Genomic DNA, 22500 nt, shown 5'->3' with positions numbered 1-22500 from the left:
TGGGGTCACACATGTATGCTGCTCTCTGTGCTCTCCCATATTTCTCTGATGCTGTTTTTGATGACAGGTACATGCGTAATGACCTGAACCGCCTGCAGATACGTTGTATGAATGCAAGGCAGGGTTGTGAGGTGGTCTGCCCCCTGGAGAGCCTGCACACACATGAGGATGAGTGCGAGTTTGCCTTCATTTCCTGCTCTAACACAGGTATGAAACCTCACATTGAGCTCATCCAATGTGTCATTTGTGATGTTTATCAGTAGGGTTTGTATGGTTCTTAAATGTCATCCATGTAGATATGTGGGAAATAAAGGAAATGTGACACCTGTGTGTGTATGTGGTGTGTAAGCAACAGGTGGCTCTTTTGTTGTCATGGCTACCTCCCAAACTGGTGCACCTATGGGACTTGTTCAGCTCCCACTGAACTCACACAGTGCATCTAGGGTCAACTTTCAATCACTCTTTAATGAGCATGTGTATGTGTATACAAGCATATGCTCTTGTGCTCACAATGTGTCTGTGACCTGTCATTGGCAGGTGGAGAGTACATATGTTACTATTGTGGTAGGTATAGTTACAGAGTGTGTGCATGCAGTGTGGCTTTTTGCAGTGTTAAGTACTACAGGCACTTACAGCAACATACAGTTTTACACAAGATACAACCTGATATTTCTGTTGCGGTCTATGATTGCTGTGATCTGTGAAAAGTTTTTACACTCGGTCAAAGATGAGGCTTAATAACTGCAGTGAGGAGTGTAAAATTTGGGTTGGTGTATTTGTTCAGGGGTGGAAAACAATTACATCAATATGTTTTCTCTTTATACCACACTTTTTCCTGTACTTCTATTGTAAAATTGGTAATTCTACTTTACTTTTCTTTCTATGCTTCAACAAAGTAGAAAGTATATTTTTATTAGGATTAACCCTTGAAAGAATTACAGAATCGCCAACCACTATGTTCGACAAAATCAGGAGCATATTACATTTGAAATGAAGTTAGACCTTGTAACCCTGTAATGTAATCTGAGACAATGGTCTCCACTTTTTAAAGCACTACTGACATGAAGAGGGATTAGACGTCTTTATTTTGGATGTGTGGCCATATTTGACTAGTCTACCTTATCTGTATAAGTAATATTAAAGTCAAGTTACTGCATTTCTACTTGAGAAATATTTTTGCTACAGTTTCCACTCCTGTGTGTACTACTATGACTTGTAGTTTTATGTCTTTTAAGTGGTGTCTGCTAATCCTTTTGTAAAATATTTTTTTCAAAGATATAGACATTTATAAATTGAGTACGTGGTTGCCAAATGTGAGGCCTATCCATTTCTGTGCTCCTGTCCTGTCAGGTTGTCCTGTGCAGGTAGAGAGGCGGGGTTTGGAGGCTCATCTGTCGGAATGTAACTTCCGCAGCAGGGAGTGTCCCAACGGCTGTGGCCACACCCTTCTCTCCATCGACCAATCACAGCATAACTGTGTAGCAGAGCTGCGCACAGAAGTGGAGATGCTCAGGTAAATCCTGAACACAGAGATGATTGCTACACTTTATATTAGTTGTTTTTAGATCATAGTTTAGTAGACTCACTGAATATTTACGGCAGGGCAGAGATGCTGTGTAAGGTGGAGGAGGTGAAACGAGAGATGGAGTCTCGGTTGGATTCGCAGAGGAGACACATGGTGCAGAAAGAGTCGCAGCTGAAGAACGACGTGGAGGAGCTCAAGGTGACCTGTCAGTCCTTCTCATGTATTTAACTCCTCAGTTTTTAAGGTAACAACAACAGGGCTGAAGTAAAGATTTGAGGTACTGGCATAGTTCCCATTTAATGAGAGCTTTAGCAATGCATTTAGAAAGTGATATGTGCTTTGATCATACTGTATCACATCAGGAATTTTCTTGAAAATGTTGGTTTTTATTTTTGAGCACTCTCATCCAAGTTTAAAAGTTGAGATTCCATATCAAAATAAATATTTAATACTGCTTTTTTTAACAACTTAAATAATGTAATACTTTAAAGTGGAACATTCTTCAGGATGTTTACTTGATGGAGACTATTACAGCCGAGCCAAATCCCCCAACGAACCGGTTGAGGCAGATGGCCTCCCACCAAGAGTCAGGTTCTATCCGAGGTTTCTGCCTTAAAAGGTTTTTCCTTGTTGCTGCTGGAATAAGTGCATTTGCTCTTGGGGGGAATTGTTGGGTCTCTGTAAATTATAGTGTGACCTAGACCTACTCTATCTGTAAAGTTATGATTTGACACTATAAATAAAATTGAATTTAATTACTTTTACTGTTGGTCTCAGCGTTCTTCTCTTTATACTGAACCCTTAAGTCAATTTTTTTTAAAGTGGAACTACTTTAGGACCTAAATGTTTTACTCAGCGCTGTAAATTACCCAGAAAAGCCTACGCTGTAAACCACGTTGATGCACGTTCAGTAATCTTGTGTCCTCTCCGTGCAGGATCAGTTGTCCCGTGTGGTGTGTGACATGCGAGCCCTGTTAGGAGCAGAGCGTCTGAGAAGACAGGAGCTGGCAGAAGCAGAGCTGGAGAAGAGGGAACTGTTGGAGCTCCTCAGAGATCTGCAGCCAACCAGGAGCCAGCATCCTGTCGAACAGGCATCCAGTGACCAGCATCAGGGAACCCAGCAGCAGACATCTGGATGGGAGCCGACAAGACACCAGCAGAGGGAGGCATCTTTACACACCTCCAGACTGTCACTACATTCAGCTCAGGCCATAAATATATCAGGACCACCTCTATCACCTCAGCTAGGAGAGGGGACGCGCAAGGGTGGTACCAGGAGCCTGACTCTAGACTGCATCAAGAGGAAGAGCCGGGAGGTGACTGTCATCTGAGTAGACTGGACTGGTGGCAGATTAGCCGAATCAGAAATGATAAAAGCTTTATTTTTGTAATATTTGGCTAACAGTTTAGTAATGACAATATAGTGTGTGTAGAGTAGGCTATGGAATGATGCGTTGTTATAGTCTGCTGTGGAATGAACAATATGTTGTGTTTGAAAGGGGTTTTTGTGTAATTCTACAAACTAACTTGATCTTTTGACTGTAGGTGAGAAAGTGAATAGACAGCTTATTTTGTGGACTCGCCAGTGGTCCTTCCTGCAAACGGATCATTGTGTAATGTCAGTTATTTTTACACACAGTTACTTCAAGTCATTTTCTTGATCTCAGGACCAAATTATTCAGTTTCCTCAGTAGTGATCCATCTGATGCAGTATTTTCTGCTTTGAAAAGGTTTGTTAAAATGGTTCTTGAGTGTTCTGCAAGAACTTGGTTACACAAGAACCTCTAAAATTATTTTAAGTCTAAGCCAACCTAAAATGTTGAGAATTGTTTCTCGACTCACAATGTGTAATATTTCACAGCTTTGACGATCTAAAGTATGAAAAACAAAGGCATACCAAGCAAATCTTGGAGGACAGCTATGTTACAGTTTGTGTTTTGGCTGTTATAGTCTCCATCAAGACTAAAGGACTGCATGTAGCACTACCAATATGATCTCTGACATTAATATGGTAACTTGGTGTCGCAGTTGGCAAAGGCATGTATTTTGGGTTCAACATGTGTTGTACATTCTGCACCTTTCTGTCTCACAAATATTTCATTTTTAACCACTGTCACTTATCAAATTCAAGGAACTATTCCTATATGGTCTTTTTAAAATGGCCACATTGGCCTTTACTGTAGTCTTTTCACACTAACTTCTTGTCAAGCACCATGGAGAACCTTCAGTGTGGTGTAATTTTGTCCCGTTTCACTTTTTTTTAAATACAGGTAATAAGTGCTCGGAGGTAACAGGAAATGGTGGTCACTGTCTGCATCAGTTCATCTTTTCAACTGGTGTTTGCTTAAAAACAAAAGTGTACGCTCAGTTACTGTGACCTTTATTCTCTGAATACAACTAATGATAACAAAACATAAAACATCAACACAGAGTCTGTACGTCATTGTGACAACATCATTCCACCACGTTTCCATGGAGACAGTATATATAATATCCTGATTGGTCCATACGTTGCCATGAAAGGCAGCAGTCATTCCCAAGGTGAATTTACCTGGTGAAGGAGCGAACATGTCTGCCCCTCCCACCTCCGCTTCCTCCACCCCCACTGAACTTGCTCCCCTGAGATCCTCTCCCCCCTCCTCCACCTCCCCCACCGCCTCCACCAACGCTACCGCCACCTCCTCCCCCGCCAAGCCATGACAATCCGGCACCACCTCTTCCTCGCAGGGCTCGGTCCCGTGGAGCCAGCCGATATGCATCTGGCAAATTGAAAAGGAGACAAAATCACCGCATTTTAAGTTCAGTGTTTAGATATTCATAGTGCAAAAATCAAGCAAAAAGTGTGGTATACGTTTCATACTTGCTGGGGGCTGTCTGGAAGGCAGCGGTCCACGTGTGAAGTTGCTCTGGCCTCCGCGAGGTTCACTGTAGGTTCCTCTGTGAGTGACAGCTGGAACTTGGCCGCTCCACGATGAACCACGGCCTCCTTCTCTGCGAGTGTAGTTACCTGCAGAACCAAAATTAAGGGTTTAGCACCTCTTACTGGCCAAGATGTAGCTCTGACCTGCAGTATGCCCAAATTTAAAACTACTATATACTCTATACCAATGGTTTGACAAAACATTTTTTAACTCAAGGTTCACTAACTAGCTTTTGTCAGTGTCTACACCACATCTCATGCTGAGTGTGCTCAGTTGTCATAACAAGACCCAAGTATGGGTCATGTGATAACAGGTGGTACAACATGATGACAACTGAGCAAACGCCATCTGCTGGTGAAGACCATGAGTTGGTGCTGAAAGCTCCGGAAAAAGCTAGTAGGAGGACCTTGAAGATTTTCACATCTGTTTCCAAGGTCAAGAATGAACTATTTGGGCAATTATTTTACAAGCAATTAATTGTAACATTTAGTAAAAACACAAAGCATGCAATTTCAAGTTGATGTTTGTCAAGGTGAACATTTGGAAAAACTACCATAAATTACAATAAAAAGAAATAAAAACTATCAAATAATTTTTTGTTTTCTGCGATATAACCCAAGCCGTCACACAACTGAGTTGCACTAGTAATAATATTCATCAACAACGCAGAGAAAATTTCTATATACACAGTGGTAATTTTGACCAATGAAGTGTCATTAGCTGAGGGTCCGAGTCCTTTAACTACACTTGAAGTGAACACAAGAGATGTGTTGTTGTTTTTCTCAATAGGATTGCGTGTGTCTGTGTATACATACCGGACAGCAGTACACCTTTAGGTTGTGGTGGAGTGAAAAAGCGAGTCTGGCTGTGGAAGGTGCCTCTGCCTCTGTTACCAGTGAACAGTCCTCTGGTGGGGGGTTTGGGGGAGCTCTTGGGGGGCCGTTTAGGAGGCAAAAGTCCAAGAGGGGTCGTAATGTCTTTAAACTCCGCCGCCACAAAGTCATCGACATGCATACTGGGAGGACGGGAGGTGTTTTGTTTGCGCTGGCGGAAGATATCATGGGGCCGGTTGAGATTCTGTCCAAATCCTCCTCGACCTCCACGGCCGCGAGGAGCAGCCATTATGTGGGCTCTCTTAGCAGGCTCAATGTAGTCTGATTTACCGCTGCAGAGACAAGCACAAGATGACAGTCAGTCGTTTGATTCAAACAAGAACCAAGATGTTACTTTTCTGCAAAGAATACAGAACAAATATGAAAGCATTTAAATGCAACCAAACACTGGAACTGTACCTTGTAATAAACGTCTCATGCTTGTGTTTGCCAAGTCGGAAGCCTTTTGGAGTCTTAGTGTGACCAGGGGAGGAGGGCTCAGACAAGAAGGAGCGCTCCAGCTCTGCCTTCAGGTCCAATTCTGGACAGCACTCCTGAGCCAGCCCGACCAGATCCACCTTCACCTGCCACACAGACAAAGTGGCAATCATAGACATACTGCCAATCCGCATACAGACGGAAAGGGCTTCATAACTGTACATGATCATGTGTAATTAGGTTTAATAATCCGCAATTGATGGGTGTGTAATTAATTTAAAGTCCCATCAATAAAGCATCAAGCTTTCATTCAACAAATAAATAGCAGTGACGTTGGGAGGAAAAGAAGACCCTTTATATAAACTATTAGGAAACAGATGAACATTTTTTAATGCATAGTGAATCAGTGTTTAACATGTGGACATACCTCTGGTTTAAACCAGTTTTTTTTTTTATTACTGTAGTAATGCAGTAATTGTTTATTATTTGATTTTTTTTAAAGAATTACGATAGTAGCATAACATTCTTGCTGCTGGTACTTTGACCAAATATTGCACTGAAGAGAAAATAAGATCATCTAGCAAAGCAAATCTGGATTGTAATTTTTGCCATATTGTCTTACCATATCAAGGTCTGCTTCAATGTCATCAGTTTGGAAGGGAGAGAACCACAGAGTCTTCAGCTGCTCATCCAGAGCTTCTGACAGAATGAACACCGTCCTACAGATAACGATGCACAGATGCATGAAATATTTATTATCACATCCAGTGTTTCCTCTCACTTACCACAAAAGTGATGCATGAGGCCCATTTTAGTATATCATCAGTAATAGGTTTAAGCTCTTGTTCCAGAGAAAGCTGTAGTGCAGATAACTCATGCTGACACCATTTTGAATATTATTATCGGATAATAATTTTTCATTTAGAAAGGTACATTTCCCTGGCTGGAATGGTTACTGCCTCCCTGTCATTAATGATTGAATTTAGACAGAGAAAGAAAAAATTGATAGAGATCATCCAGGGGCTGTACCTGTGATTAAACTGGGCGGCAAGTGTCTCGGGTGCTGGCAGAATGGGCTCAGTGTCAATTGCAGGAGGTGCGTCTGTGGCCGTCTCCAGCGTCTGCCTCAGAACAATCACAGTCTCCAACATTGTCTCCAATGAATCATCTTCCTTACATAGTTTCTACATAGACATAGAGTTACAGAGTTAGTTGAACACCAAGGCAGCATTGACCACTACTTTGCAAAAAACTATACACGTGTGTATAATTTGTACCGTAATCTGTTTCTCTAAAGTAGGGAGTGGATGGGTCTCGGACTCCTCCCACTGCAGTAGAGCTTTCATCTCAGAGCCCGACAGCAACCGTGGAGAAGAGAAGGCAGACTCCTCGCCCGACCCCTGGGCCTCATCTACACACTGGATGAGAAATCTCACAATTAATCACAATTAGTAAGCCCAGGAATTCACACTTAAAGCACTTTTTAACGATTACTGTAAGCTTCAAAACTTGAAAAATCAGCTGTTGCAAAAGTCAAAGTTCTAATTGCTTCCAACAAAGATTTTATAATTTCTACAGTTCGACAGCATGTACACTCTTGGTTCAAATTGTATTTACTTCCATGTCAAACATGAACCAGACATAAAACCAGGTACTGACCATTGTTTCTGTGTTGAGGATCTGTCTGAGAAAGTCAAGCAGAGCTGAGAGCAGATCTGCTGAGTCCTTGTTGAAGGCAAAAACCAATCTCTTTAACAGCGAGCATAGACCAGCACCATGTTTCTTCAGAGCTCTGAAACAAAGATAAAGTGGAGTCGTTTTGATTAAAGAAAGCAACCTATGCCTGGTTTAAAGAAGATATTACAAAGGGAGACAGTAGGAATGCCAAGAAACAAAGAGAAAGCCTTTTCATTTACAGTTTGAGGTGATAGAGTCCATAGTCGTGCTCGGTGAGGAATGTCAAAGTCCTGATACAGGTGAGAAGGAGTGGAACACTGCTCTCTGAATTCCCCAAAACTTCCAACAAGGAGTTGCACACTAATGACATCATCTCTCGCCCTGGAAGTGCATTGGCCAGCTGCTCAGCCTCTGACACACAGCTTTCTCCAGGTGGAGAAACCACCAGAGAAATGTCCTGGTGAAGACAGAGATTTATATTTTTTTGTTGTCCTTTTCTCTGTAAGGACTTGTTTATGTTGCCTGCCTTTATGTGCACTATACTGCTTACCTGGTCACATAGTGACTGTAATACTGTCCCCACTAGTTCGCTGCATTGCTGCTGCTGTAAGGAGTGGTCAGCTGGAGGAATCAAGAGAGACAGCAGCAAGGGGAACAGATCGGCCAGTTGTTCATCTCCAGACACAGACCCCGACAGCAGGTGCAGTGCTGCGCTCTTACAAGCTTTCTGTGACACCAGAGCATCCATCAAAGAAAGCAGACGCAGGACCTGGCCCCAGCACACACCTTTCCCCTCCGCCCTGCAATTAGCACATTGCATCCACTTAAAATGAAGTTCACAGCATAAACACAAACAACGGAGCGTGTGTTTTTCACTCACGGCTGCATCTCCTCCAGCAGCAGCTCCAGCAGGGTCTTCATGATGAGTATTGCGGTGGGTGAAGACAGGTCTGCCAACTGAACACACATTCTCCTCAGCATGGCCAGGAGAGGAGGGCAACTGGTAGCACACACACACCTCAACGCCTCGGAAAACACTTTCCACTGCGCCCGTATGTGCATGCTCCATAGCTTTCTTGTGTTTAAGGCTACAGCCACATCTTGGACTGATATCACCTATGGAGCCAAAGGTCTATTATATATTAGCGTGTATATGATTTGTTATCATCGGAAGGTGAAAGGAAGTACAGGACAGATGGGTGAACAGGAGGATTGAGTGAGTTACCTGAGTGCTCTGCATTGGCAGTGGAAGAGGCAGGAGCTCAGACAGCAACGTCAAACCAGAGAACAGACCTTCAGGAGCTTTCAGCAGTGAGGCCAAAATCTCCTTTAGCATCAGAGACCACGTGTTACTGGCCAGAGTCTCTTCTGTATGAGTCACCTGCACCAAAACACATAAATTGACTAAGAATGTATTTTTGACTGATTTGATTTTTGCACAATATTTCTTTGCTAAACAAACATGGCTATACTCATTCACACACCTTTTCATTAACACCCTGCGTGAAAGTGAGCAGTACGTCTACAATGACCGCCTGCACTCTTGTCTCCTCTCCGTCTAGACGTCCAGATGCAGGGATGGAGCACACTATCATGTGGAGCGTCACCAACACACTGGCCACACGAGTGTCCCTAAATTGGAAAGCTCCCCCGCGTAGCAGCTCCATCAGCATGGTGCGCAACAATCGCAGTGTGCTGATACATATACTGAGGATCATGCAGCGCTGCGGCGTGGGGCCCATGTGTCCATGCACACGCCATGGCTGTAGCAACAGGCTGCACAGCTTCTGTAAGACACGCACACAAGTATCCAGACCCTCGCCGGAGAACAGCTGGACCCCTGCAAGACTCCACTTAAGATCCCTCTGCTGACCTGTTTAAAAAGGAGGAAGCCATTATGAACAATGTGTCCAATGTTGTACAACAGCTGTCTCTTCCGTAACTGTTGCAGTCACCATCAATGAACACGATAACCAGTTTTACAGCTTAAAAAACACCCTGTGGAGTTTTTGACCACTACAAATTCCTGCCAATGGTCTCTCACTATTCCACTAATCTATAGGTGGTGATAATGCGCCAAGAAAGGCAGTAATGTGCCAGCAAAGGCAAAGGAAGAGGAAGTGTGCAAGCTTGTAAACATAGATGTAAACAATGCAAGCATTAAAATAACAAATTGGCTTTTTGAATGTTTTATGAAAAAGGAAATTCAATCAACCAGTTTGTTACACCTCAAGGATACTCATACCACAGTTCACTTTGGTGAGTAAACTTAACTTTTGTTTTCTTGCAGGAAAACGCCATAGGGCCCCTTTAATATTCAAAACTATCTAAACTAAAACCTTTAGGTAAAGACGATGTGACCACTAAAAAAAGTCTTTAGTTTTTATCAGCTGAACTATTACAGAACTCATGTTTGGTATCTTTACCTTCTACAGCAGGTGGGGGGCAGGCGATGTGACAAAGGACCCGGAGAGCAGTGACCAGTCCAGTTCCCTCAGCAGTCAACACATTTTCCACATTCTGAAGTCAAGAGAGGACAGGTTTAAAATGGTATATAACGCTATTATTTGCATATAATGCCTTGACTCAAATAGGCTCACTGAAGAGATTTATCACTCACTAAATTAATAAGACTCAGGAGTTATTAGGACTTTCTGCGGGTGATATAGGGAGATGAAAGCTCACACAGTTATTGAAAATGTAGTGAAATGTTGCTTTACTCCACCAGTATATATATTGAGGGAGAGATCTGTACCTGTTTGATATAGTCTATGAGAGTGGGAATGCTGCCAATCTCAAAGCGAAGTTTGTCCAGAGGCTCCAGCCATTTGCTAAGCTCTGAAGTACAGAGGAAGAACAAAACATCAAAAATACAAAAGAAATACCCAGAATTGTCACATATGGCATACTACTTTAATGCAACATGGGTAATATTTACCCTGTAACTTGGCATTGGTGTCATCAGCCTTGGCTATGGCGAGTAGTGGGGCAGCATATTGTTCCATCATCCGCAGTTCATTAGAGCTCTGCGCTACCAGTAACACCAGCATACAGGCATAGTTATATGTCACTGCTTTGCGAGCTTTGACCTCACTAAAAGAAATGAAGACAAAAATGTGAAAACATACTCAATGCACAGGTGCTTGAAATCAAACCATAGTCATACAGAAAGAGAGACAAAGGAGAAGACAGCTGTACCCCTGTCCGTCCTTGCTGTGGTGCTGGAGGAGGGTGATCAGACACGACAGGTTGTTGTCAAGGCTTAAAACGTGGGCCACAGCACTGCGCCCGGTCTGTGTGAAGGTCATCAGGTAGAGCGCATGGAGCATGCCCAGTACCTCCGGGTTGTCACCTTCCTCTAGCCCAGCTCCTCCATCTCCTCCTGTGGCCACATGACTCATGAGCTCCGACACACCCTGCAGAGCATGCAGCGCCTGCATCAGCCACACACCGAAGCCCTCTTCACCGAACCCTGGTCCTGTGACACCTCCCTCTCCCCCTGTAAAGGTGGTCTCCTCGCTCTCAGCTTCTGCCATAGACGCCAGGAGACGCAGCAGCAGGTTGGTGGGAGTGGGCTGGGCGAGAAGGAAGAGCAGACCTGGCTGGGTGAGCGACAGGAAGCGGAGGAGCTCTCGAACAGCTTGGGTGACACCGAGGTGGCCGGCTGCCACAGCCGCTGACATCACAGCTGCTGTGCTCTCCAGGAAATGGCACGCATGCATATACCTGAGAAAGTGCAACATTACAAATCCAATCAATGAGTACCAAACTACATTCAACTTCATATCTGAGTGTCTGCACTGTGTGAGGTTTGAGGTCATATGTGTTTGAATGTGTACCTATACAGCGCTGGGTATGGATCGTCCCTCTCCTGTGGTCCTGTTATTCTAGCAGTAGTGGGAAAGGCTTTCACAGGTGGCTGCACCATGCAGTAAGGGGCCGTCTCTAGCAAGTGATGTAACTCTTCTAAAACTCCTGCCAGCCTATCAAGCTCTTCCTCGCTGACAGGGGAGGAGCTTAGCGATGGTTCCTCCTCCATGGGGCTCTCAGCATCCTCCATCTCCTCCTGAGAATGATAGTCAGTCATGGTTATCATGAAAAATGTACTTTGAAGTTAGTAACGTATGTGTGAGAATGAGTGTTTTTGATTGTGTGTGTGTGTGTCTACCTGCGGTGGTTCACTCCATGCTGCTGCTGCACTCTGCAGGTCGACCAGTACCTCGTACATGTGGCTTTTCTGTAATATGGCGTTGCCAGCTGTTATGACCCTCACTGTTTCTTCACGCAGGAACAGATGGACTAAACGCTATAAATGACATATAGTTTAATGTCAGATATTAATGAGGCAAAAATTCATCAATTTGTTCAACTAGTCAGTGTTTTCTGAATGTTTACAGTAAACATAAAGGGTGGGAAGTGAGTTCTGACGGAGTCTGTGAGGCAAATTAACTTTGGGATCTGAACACATCAGTTCAATATGTGCCTTATTTAAAGACCAGCTCCTGCTTGGATCAAATGGTCGGCTGGGATCCATTTGTAAGATCAAGAATTTTCATGGTATTCTTAGAAGAAAATCTGTATATAATGAAAAAGTGTTGAGGAAAAGAACATTTTCAAGTTTTTATACTTTGTGATTCTAACCTGATAGCCACTCTTCTCTGAGTCTGCTGCATGTAGGAAAGCCTCTGCACCAGCAGGAGTGCTGGTCAGAGCACCCAGAGCTCTCAGGATACTCAGCTTCAGTGTGGAGGAGACATGGTCCGCTTGGACCAGCTCCAGTAGCACACCCAGGGCCCCTTCACGTAGCAGCACTGAAAGGCCCTGTGGGCACTCTGCAAGGTGTGATGCTAGCTTGGCACCGGCTTTCAATTGTCTGAGGTTAAGCGCAATGGGCTGTGTGAGAGCAATCTCCATATTTAGAGCTTGGAGTGCCCATTGGACTAAAACTCCAACAGGTTCCTCCATCTCGCCCTCTCCTTGTTTGATTAAATAAGCCAACCCTTTGGCCAGTAGTGCAGGTGCCTCTTCCACAGCAGTGACCCAGCGGGCATCTCTGTCATTTCCAATACTAGCTAGTAGCTCTTTCAGCTGGGCAACAGCCTCAGTCTCCTCTACACCTGCTGATCCTTCTGTTCCACCAGGGTCCCTGGGTTCCTCCAAACTGGCCTTCTCAAGCTGTGTATCAAAGCGGGTCTTGTATGGAGGGGTGAAGTAGAGCAGGGGTCTGAGTTCTCGCTCATACGGGTCAAACTGGACAGGTGGGACAGATGCCAGGTCCTCAGGAGTGTAGTCCATGTCAAATGTGGGCAACTTGAAGCTACCATTATCCAGATCATCCTCGTCGCTTGAAATCTGCTCATAGCCGTCATCACCTGAAATGGTGGGAGAGACAAAAGAGAGGGGATATTTGACAAATGTTCTATTATGAACACTATTCTTAAGATTCTTCAACCATTTATAAAGTGTTTGTGTAAAAATGATTGAAAATGGGGAGGCCAGCGACAACTACAAATTCCCTTGCTCATTCACAAATTCATACACAGACAAACCTACTCACACATGGTGGCATCACTCCAAACATGCTGGGTTAGTTTAACATGCAGGATGTGACTACAGCACAAGCATCAGCCACAGCTGTGAGGATGTGTGAGGTAGACCTCCACATGACAGCTTATGAATGTTGATCATGACCCTTCAGTGCTCGGATGGGCTAGCTGAGAGCGGTTGTAGATGGAGGCAGCATGCCACAGCACACACTCTCTCCAACTGAAGCTCAGTCCCAAATGGACCCTGCTCCCATGGCCCCCGGGAGAGTCTGATGAGTTTGCAGTACCAAGGGGTTCTGGGTTGGGCATCCATTTGGGATTGCAGACTATCCTACTCTCACAAAATAACTCCCCTACCTTCCTCCATCTCCTCGTCCTCACCCTCATCTTCCTCCTCCTCTTCTTCCTCCTCTTCCAGAACACTCCCTTCAGTCCGTGCATCTTCTTCCTCCTCCTGCTCCTCTTCTTCCTCCTCCTCCTCGCCTTCCTCCTCTACTTCAGCATCTGAGTAGGTTTCATCAGCAGGCAGTGATCTTTCAGGTGAGACAGCCTCCAGGTAGTCGTCACGGCCCTCGCATGGTTCTTCTTTGACCACGCCCACTGTAAATGTCACAAGAGAGGCCGGATGGCACATAGTTCACCCAACATGCCCACTGGGCACATGTAGACATGCAAACAATACATTTATCTGCATACGTACAGGCCTAATTATGCAAAAACAGCTTAAGGATCATCATCCCACTGTTTTTACACTTTAACACTTTTTTAAAATATGTTTTACCTGGCAGGTACATTGTGATTCCATACATTGTGATAATCAGCATGCAGAGACTTGCTTAGGAAATGTAACGCATTTTTGTAAACATTATGTGCCCTTTACCTGTACACTAAACTTTTCAAATACACTTACAACTGTAAAATCTTGAAACAATAAGGTAACTGAGAAAAATATAGCACAAGAAAGGTTCAACTCTATATGTTCATTTTCTTATTGTACTGAAAGGAAACTTTGGACAATCCGGGTAATTCGGAAACATTTGATAAAAACAAATAACATTGATTATAAACTTAAACCAGTTGTAGACATTGATGTAAAGTACACAAAATTGAGTCAGCGGGCTGCTTGGACTGAATAAATGTAACGGAGGAGGAAAACATTGAATTTAATAATGTCACCGACAACAAAACTACAGTGTAACCAATGTGGGATTTTCCCAAAATATAACTTTTAATTTTGATTAAGGAGAACCACTGATGCAACATTTAATTATGAGAAGTATCAACCAGACAGATGCTTAAACTACGGCAGTGTCTCTGTTATAGTTGATAAATCAGGATCAACGGTGACAGATATAATAATAGCACAGAATAGATGTGCAGTTCTCACCCGTCACTTGGACCTGCTCTTCATCATCATCATCCGGGGGCGGAGGCCCAGGTGGAGTACGAGGCCCTCTTGGTGCTGGTCTGGGTGGGCTGCCATTGTACTGGTCATCTTTTTCCCACTCTTAAAAAACAAACCGTACAATAGATTGACAGTATACCAAGCTAATTGGGGAAAAGAAGAACAACCTGTTCATTAAATGCTTCAGTTTCAGGAAGGGGGTGTGATGGAAGGAGCGCTGGGTAGTTTCGGCTTATGATGAGCACCTTGTTTAACAATCCGCTTCTGCCCGCTTGGCTGTTGAGGGGGTGGCGGTGGTGGAGGAGGGGGTGAGGCCTGGTCATGTCCATGTGAGCGCTCTGCTGTCCCATACACTGCTACAGTCAGACTGGTGTACCAGCCACGCAGTACCAGGCCGTCTGTGTTCACCTGCATGCATAAACCCATTTAGTTATTCAAAAATCAAGAGAAAAAAATAAATACAAATCATCTAGTTTGTGGACGAACATTTACCTTTCCACTGGGTCTGAACACGATGGATTTGTTCTCATCATATTCCAGACTGAGGGCAGAAAGCAGGACAAGGCAGATTAAAACAGCAAACTTGTGAATGTTTGTTCATCATCTTAGAGATTTTAGTGTTAGAAAAATAGCATGTGACTGCAATGAAGATTAGCAGCAATCTCTCCTTGATCAACCTCTTTCCAAACAGCACAAAATTGCTGTGTAATTATGTCTAAAAGGCACTCACTCATCATGGCCGATCTTTCTCTCCCCTCATTTCCTGTCAGCTTTCTTAATCTAATAAAGGGCATAACCTCCCTTTAAAAATATTATGCACTCTTAATCAAATTAAATCTAAGAATTTTTGAGGAAAAATGCTTTTTGAGACATTTCAAGACTTACAGATACCCTGAAACAGGGTATATATGCCAAAAAACACTTTTATGCAAAATAAACCAGACAATTTCCTCTTCAGACATCTATATATATATTCAGATAAAACAAACTGAGGAAGATTAAGTTTTTTGTGTCACAAGTGGTCACAACCCATCGACATGTGCACGTGTTCCCAGACATAGCACAGCTTTGACAACGTCACAAATTCAAAAAGGTTGGGAGACTGGGTTCCAATATGGCCAGAGGCTTTGTATCATGCCATCCAACACACCCATACTGCTATATTTCATGTCACAAAAAGGCAAAATGCCACTAAAACCCACACAACTACATAATCATGGTTATCTGGATCATCTTTATCCTGATTATCACTTCAGCTGACAACAAGGATTCTTGACCAAAAACATGTCAGTCAAATTTGTTTTTGAGATTTGAAAGATAGTTAAATAGCAACCAGACAGGTTAAAATAAATCTACTCCCAACTTTCCCAGCAGAGATAATAACTTGGGTGTGTCGTATTTACAGCTTTCAACAACTATTACTCAATGGACGTGTCTAAATACACCTCTGTTATTATGAGGGTAGAATAAAAATGTTGGACTTAATCGTTCCACTATTCATCTATTTCACCGGGACCTCTAAGTTATAGTGTCACTTTCAGCTACTGTGTGGGTGGGGTTGAGTTTCTGGACAGACCAGTTAGCCAGCATTGGAACAAAGAGACTTAAATATGGATACACACAAGCACCCACCTCTCTAGCCTCCGAGAACACAGCTCAGATGCTACCATGACTGGTTCAACAGGATTAGACAGACATATGCATTTAAGCACTTTTGAGATTTGGGAAATGCAGAGATGAAGGGGAGGCTCAGAGCAATACAGAAACAAAACAAGAAGGGTGAGAGTGAAATTCATTCTGACCTGCCCAGTCGGTGGAACGTGGGGTTGTTGGGTTTAGTGACATTATTGAAGAACAGCTCCAACTGAAAAGCATGAGGTGACGTCTCCCTGAAAAAACAGAAACGCGCACACATTAATGTGGCAGTAAGGGCTCACTCCCCTTCTATTCAGAAGGCTCAGTTTTTCATCAACATAGGGGCGTTATGACAATATAGACTTAGTGGCCACTTTGTTAGGTACACCTTTACAATCTATTGCAATTCAATCAATGCAACAGCTCTGTCATACATTTTTACCTTTATGAAGTATAAATGTGTAGTTTTTGTTGACAGAGTTAGAAATGTGTAAATTTAATTATAAGTTTATTATTGAAGTCGTATTTAAAAGGTGGTGTTGTACAGGCCTACGTTAAATTGAGATTGGTTTCTAATGTTTTACCCTGTACATGTCAGAATATTAGAAGTAACTCTGAATATGATGCAGCCCAGTACAACACTACCACTAACTATGACCTCAGTGCTAAAACATATAATTGAATTTAAACATCTATGACAGTGTCAACCAAATACTGAACATTATGAGCATCATAAAAGTAGACTTTATCAGTTAACAGTTGTTTTGGACTGTATTTGATTGTACAGCTGTACCAAATAAAGTGAAGACTGAGTGTATAATAGGGCTGGGTACTGAATTCAATACTTTTTAGGCACCGACCGAATTGCCTCTAAAGTACTGAGTATGGAAAAATGGCTCGTCATTCAATACCCAATTTCAATCCACAAGGAGTAAATATAATCAGCGTCAGTGAGCCAATAAGCATGTAGCATGCTTCTACTAAGATCTCATGTTTGTGATTGGCTTTTTAACTTTACACCTTGCAAAGGCAGGCAGGAAAAACTACATTACGCACGTCATATGTGACAATATAATTTTCAACCACCAACAGATTTACCATACCATTTATGCCACGGTAGATATTACTTTTACATACTTGGGTGTTTTAAGCCATTGTAGGCAATGTGATGATTTTTACATGATTTTGGCATCATTGTGACGAAAAACCTCTATTTGTCTGGAAATGAATTTCTTACATAAGCCATAACAGACAGTATACTTGATCAGCATCACAACAACTCAGTGGGATTTAGGATCAAACATCTCCAGAAGCGATATATCATTGCCAATTATGTTAACGATTTCCTGTAACAAGAGATGCACCATCCAACTTTTCTCTCAATACAACTCCGATACCAGGAGTCTGGGTGTCTGCTGATATTGAAGAACCATACGATACCAGTACTTTCCTTTTCACAAATTTACAATCTGTATACCTTACTTTGTAGCACTCATTTGATGTGAAGTAATATAAGGCAAGGGAATGCTGTGCACAAATAAATTAGTCAGTCATGTAACGGTTTGTGGAAAAACTGAATTCTATAATGATACTGACAGAGAAACTGTATTTATTGTGAATCGGTCATGTTATGATCAATACCCAATGTGCTCAGTGTGGTCTGTATCAACTTAAACACATACTGATCCAGTGTATCAATGGGTGCATCCCTACCTACAACTATATTGAGTTGACAGTTTATCGGTTAGCCCTGGACCCACCTTATATTTAGTATACCCTAATTAATATAAACTGAAATGAAAAAGAACAAAAAGTTGAATAAACCAGTTTCAACAAAGAGTGAATATTATAACCTTGATGAATAAAGGATTTATTGCAGGGTTGCTTTAGGTATTAGATTTATCTAGGTGGACATAATAAACTGGCAACTTACTGTACTGTATGTAACGCAGTGTTTGCGAGTATCATATTGCTCTTACCCAAATGCTCTGTTGTCAGGTATGTTGCTGTGTGCTTTGATTCCTGGAGGAATGACCCGCACCTCTGTGATTAGCACCCCGCAAGGAAACCGCACCACATCCACGTTGGTTAACTAAAGTGCATTGAACATCATAATTATTAAAAAAAACATTTAGATAATACCATGTTTTTACCAACCACAACTAATACTATTGCTCTGAGGTAAACATGGCCAGGTTGAGACTTTACAGTAAGCATTAGCCACTCAGCTAACTAGCAAGCGAACTGCGCAAGGACGCAAAAACCAGGTGACGGCGTTATGAGGTTATGTAAATAAAATTACGTTTAACTAATATATTTGCTACAATAAGATTTGCATTTAGGCGAGTGCGTAGCGAAATTAAAGCTGTGAATTACAACGTTATTATAACAACCATGATACAACTGCGTAAGCCATGTTGACATCGTTAGCTTGGAAGTTTAGCATCAATCTCCAAAATTCCTGAATACGACCGATATGAGAATTAAATGCAGGAAGCTTTAAAGTGAATATACAAGGGTGTGGTAGTGCGTCAGATATATTACCTCTGCACTCTGGTGTTTAAACGTATCTAGAAAAAGAAGCTCCGTTGAAGTGTCCCCCGCCATCACTTTCTTGCTCTCCGTCGGGCCAGGGGTACACTTCCGGGGCAGTGAATACTTCCGGAGCATGATCAGCTCTGAACAAATGTAGGCCATATATATATGTCAATGATGTAGGCCTATATTTATTCCCACACACTCCATAAAGGTTTCGGCCTTTGTGTATTTTGTTGTTGTTGTTGTTTTTATATGACACAACACTATATATAGTGTTGTGTTGTGTTGTCATATATATATATATATATATATATATATATATATATATATATATATATATATATATATATATATATATATATATATATATATATATATATATATATATATAAATAAATAAATAATAATATAAAAAAATATATATGTATATAGTGTTGTGTTGTGTTGTCATATAGAAACAAAATATATAAATAAAATATATATGTATGTAGTGTTATGTTGTGTTGTGTTATGTTGTCATATAAAAACAACAACAACAGAATACACAAAGGCCGAAACCTTTATGGAGTGTGTGGGAATAAATATAGGCTGCCTTCACAATGTTTCATTTTAGTTGATCATTAATTCGTACATGTGTCAAATTAGGCTAAATTAGGTACATTTGCGTAACAACAGGAAATCATAGCAGAAATTATTGAATGATCTTCAATATGGAGCCCGTGGTTAAACTTCTTCATATTTGGTAAGCTGATTATTCAAGTAAACCATATTACATTTTTTGATACCTACACAGTATAATACAATATACATTTCTAAACAGAAATGTACAGATATTTCTTTCCTCCGTGGTCTGCCACGTACCTGAAGGAGGGAGGGGCAGGTAGAGTCACGTGGTCACACAGGTACATGCACTACAAAAAACGGGGAATGTGCAGCCATTATTACTCCGCGATGGTGACTGTGGGAGGTTTCACGTAAATTTTAACAGGCGACGAAACTTGGATTTACGGACCTCACCTTTAGCCTACGCCCAGGTGTCAAAGTACAGGTGTTTATAGCTCGGCTCCTGCGTGTGATATCCTCTCCGGCGTATCTTCAATTGCTGTCCTTTACTTTTGTGCAGTATTAGATTAGTTTTTTTTTTGTTTTTTTTGTAGCTGTGTTTGTGTTCAGATGACGGCGCAGGTCGACTACCTGGTGGTGATTTTCACCGCCACATCTGGCGCAAGCGGAGAGTTGCTGGGATCTGACGAGAAGGAGCTAGTGCAGTTGGTTTGGCAGCTGGTGGATGTAAAGAACAAAAAGGTAAAAACGAATAACTAGACTAGGTACTTATTACAGATGGCTATTGTTATTATAAAGCAGGAAATGTAGTGCAAGGAGAGGGCTAAACAACTCTAACGGAAATAGCCTAAAATACAAATGACACCCATTTAATGTGGTGACTCAGGTTAGTAAACATCTGACATGATCTGGCTCTGAAGTTAATCAGTATAATAATGGGGCACATCTTCTACTAATGATGTCTACATAGTAAGATAATTAAACATACTCCTGCTTTTGTTCTTCAATGTGATAATATACATGTAATAAAGGTGTATATTACAGCCATTTAATGCTATTATATCAGCCTAGAGCTTGTGAGTTTCTATGTAGACTTCTGTTTCAAGACTGACATGTTTTTTCTTCTTCTCTGAACCAGTTGGGCAAGGTGAATGAGCTTCTCATTAAGCCGGACCTTTCAGACTTGACAGAGGAAAAAGAGGAGGAGGAGGAGGATGTGGTGGAGGAGAGCGTGGAAGAGGACAATAGATCCGGAGCAGATAATGTCTTTACAGCCACAAGTCTAGAGACCGCATTAAACCTGGTAATAACCTCACTGAAGTCACTAGAAATAGGCATTTTTTTTAAAATTAAATAGTAATTATTACTCCTGCCTGAAGATATATTATGAACATTTTAATTTATTTTCTAAATGTTTGACGCCTGTTTTTGCAGTTTCATCTACAACTGACAAACGAGGTGAACAGCACGGGCGCAGGCACGTCTGTGTGTTTGTGTACAGACGGGCAGCTCCACATCCGTCAAGTGATTCACCCTGAGGCCGCGAGCAAGGTGAGCAAGCTTGGTGGGTGAACGCCTTCCAGCCAGGGCGGATGTTCACTCAGTGCTGTAGGTAACCTTCAGCGCTTACACGGTCGCAAAGGGATTTGTTGTGTCCGCACTGTGCTGAAGTTGATCTTCATCAAAGAGACAGTCATGCAAATCTGTCTAAAGACACATGAAACTCCACCAACACAATGAGGCTGACAAAATTCTCCCACATGTCTTAAACCTGCGTGAAGTGTTACACGGATATCATTCTACTGGCATGAGCAAACCGTAATATGATGGTAATAAAATTGCAGCTGCTGGGCTACATCTGTTCATTTAATCTCTTCCCTCTTCAGAACATCCTGGTTCCAGACTGTTTCTACTCATTCTTTGACCTTCGGAAAGAGTTCAAGAAGCACTTCCCCACATCTGACCTCAAGGCTTTGAATGTACACATCATGGCAGAGTGTATCCTTTAATGTGTCACCTGTTTACATTTGGTGTGCAAGTGCACAACTGTGAACTACGCTGTTATATGTAATGCATTTAATGTTTTACGGTATTTTGGACAGTTTTTGGGTATTTATCCGCATGTTCAGCTTGATCTCTTGAGCACTTATATCGCTCAGAAACACACAAATTAGAAGTGTATTAGCCACGGGGTGTTGGCTACAAGACTAGAGGTTTTGAAATGCAAATAAGGAAACAATGGCAGCACTCAGTGAGTGAGTGAGTGTGTGTTTAGCCAACAGGGCAAACCCCACACACCCACTGGAACAGGATACCTAACATCTCTCTGTGTGTGTCTCTTGCCTGGCCCCCCTCCCCCACCCCAGTTTTCATTTTTCATTTACACCTGTCACACATGCATACCTACAAACACCTTTTGCTGTCTCCGAACTGTTAGACTGTGTTCATTTTTTTTGGCTGTTCCTTGTTGGCTTTCCTTGACCGCCTCCTCTTCAGCTCTTAGTATACCTGTTGATGTGCCCGCCATGTGGGACCCCTCAGCCACCCTGGATCCATCAGCCATATTGCCTGCAGAAATAGCAGTACAGCAGACCCAGATTATGGGCAGTATTGTCCTTGCCCTGCTTTCTGAGCCATTTAGTGAGTACCATATATTATTTTACACAAAAGTGAAACATTAGGGATATGTTAGTTTGACGTATAGGCCTACTGTGTGTTTACAGGTAAGAAAAGTATGCAACTTCAAACGCACTGCTGAGATAAGATGATATTTAAGGAGATAAGGGCTGAGACAGAAAATGAATCAGGAACTATTTTGACAATTGATTAATTGTTTTAGTAATTTCTCAATCAAAAAGGTCTCAGCTTTTCCAACTTGAGGACTTCTGGACTATTGGTTGCACAAAACGACATTTAAATATATGGCTTTCATTTCTGGCATTGTTCACTATGTTCTATGCCAAATAATCAATCAATAAATAGAGATAACAATTGGCAAATTGATCTGCAATGAAAATAATTGTGAGTTGCAGCCCTTAAGTAAATTGCTCTTTATGTTGATTTCTGTAAAAGGAAACGTTCTGTTCATAAATGCAAAATGTAGTCAGCATTTTACTCCAAGACCCCGTGTTGATTACAAAGTACTATAATTAGTTTCAGTTAGGTGGTCTAATTTTCAGATCTAATTTTGGAAACTAAACTCTATTGCTTTCCCATTACAGGCCACACATTTTCTACACAGGAGAGAGTTAGTGAGAAGTTTGAGTCTGGCACTTGGTAAGTAAAGTTTGGTCAGGATAAAAAAACATTTTGTTCTCTGCCTCTGAAATCAACTACAAGTCTACTCCTGCTGTGCTAATGTGTGTGTGTGTGTGTGTGT

At 42.1% G+C, this 22500-nt stretch overlaps 3 protein-coding genes across 5 annotated transcripts in view; 2 read left to right on the top strand and 1 right to left on the bottom strand.

Moving 5' to 3' along the window:
- rnf41l (ring finger protein 41, like) overlaps positions 1 to 3965 on the top strand; it is a 5468-nt gene extending 1503 nt beyond the window's left edge. The window contains exons 4-7 of the mRNA XM_028580298.1: positions 68 to 207; positions 1351 to 1513; positions 1603 to 1723; positions 2461 to 3965. Of these exons, the coding sequence (XP_028436099.1) occupies positions 68 to 207; positions 1351 to 1513; positions 1603 to 1723; positions 2461 to 2856 (820 nt within the window). The 3' untranslated portion in view covers positions 2857 to 3965. The remainder of the gene's footprint in view (positions 1 to 67; positions 208 to 1350; positions 1514 to 1602; positions 1724 to 2460) is intronic.
- A 107-nt stretch (positions 3966 to 4072) lies between these two features.
- On the bottom strand, positions 4073 to 18677 carry virma (vir like m6A methyltransferase associated). The gene is made up of 27 exons (XM_028580775.1): positions 18564 to 18677; positions 17999 to 18111; positions 16187 to 16273; positions 14877 to 14925; positions 14621 to 14792; positions 14367 to 14486; positions 13337 to 13579; positions 12075 to 12805; positions 11602 to 11739; positions 11273 to 11499; positions 10632 to 11159; positions 10372 to 10526; positions 10189 to 10271; positions 9860 to 9953; positions 8918 to 9306; positions 8659 to 8814; positions 8314 to 8549; positions 7984 to 8233; positions 7673 to 7890; positions 7416 to 7548; positions 7034 to 7174; positions 6786 to 6940; positions 6379 to 6475; positions 5739 to 5902; positions 5262 to 5611; positions 4386 to 4532; positions 4073 to 4284 (listed from the first exon to the last, which is right to left on the bottom strand). The coding sequence occupies exons 1-27, from the start codon at positions 18624 to 18626 to the stop codon at positions 4073 to 4075; spliced, it is 5451 nt and encodes a 1816-aa protein (XP_028436576.1). The 5' UTR covers positions 18627 to 18677.
- Positions 18678 to 19487: 810 nt separating this feature from the next.
- esrp1 (epithelial splicing regulatory protein 1) overlaps positions 19488 to 22500 on the top strand; it is a 12224-nt gene continuing 9211 nt past the window's right edge. For all 3 annotated transcript variants that reach the window (XM_028580436.1, XM_028580435.1, XM_028580437.1), the window contains exons 1-6: positions 19488 to 19862; positions 20260 to 20424; positions 20556 to 20672; positions 21008 to 21119; positions 21618 to 21761; positions 22343 to 22397. In XM_028580436.1, the coding sequence (XP_028436237.1) occupies positions 19731 to 19862; positions 20260 to 20424; positions 20556 to 20672; positions 21008 to 21119; positions 21618 to 21761; positions 22343 to 22397 (725 nt within the window). In that variant the 5' untranslated portion in view covers positions 19488 to 19730. The remainder of the gene's footprint in view (positions 19863 to 20259; positions 20425 to 20555; positions 20673 to 21007; positions 21120 to 21617; positions 21762 to 22342; positions 22398 to 22500) is intronic.

Source organism: Perca flavescens, chromosome 6 (assembly GCF_004354835.1).
Source record: "Perca flavescens isolate YP-PL-M2 chromosome 6, PFLA_1.0, whole genome shotgun sequence".
NCBI lineage: Eukaryota > Metazoa > Chordata > Actinopteri > Perciformes > Percidae > Perca > Perca flavescens.
This window is presented reverse-complemented; position numbering and strand designations above follow the sequence as displayed.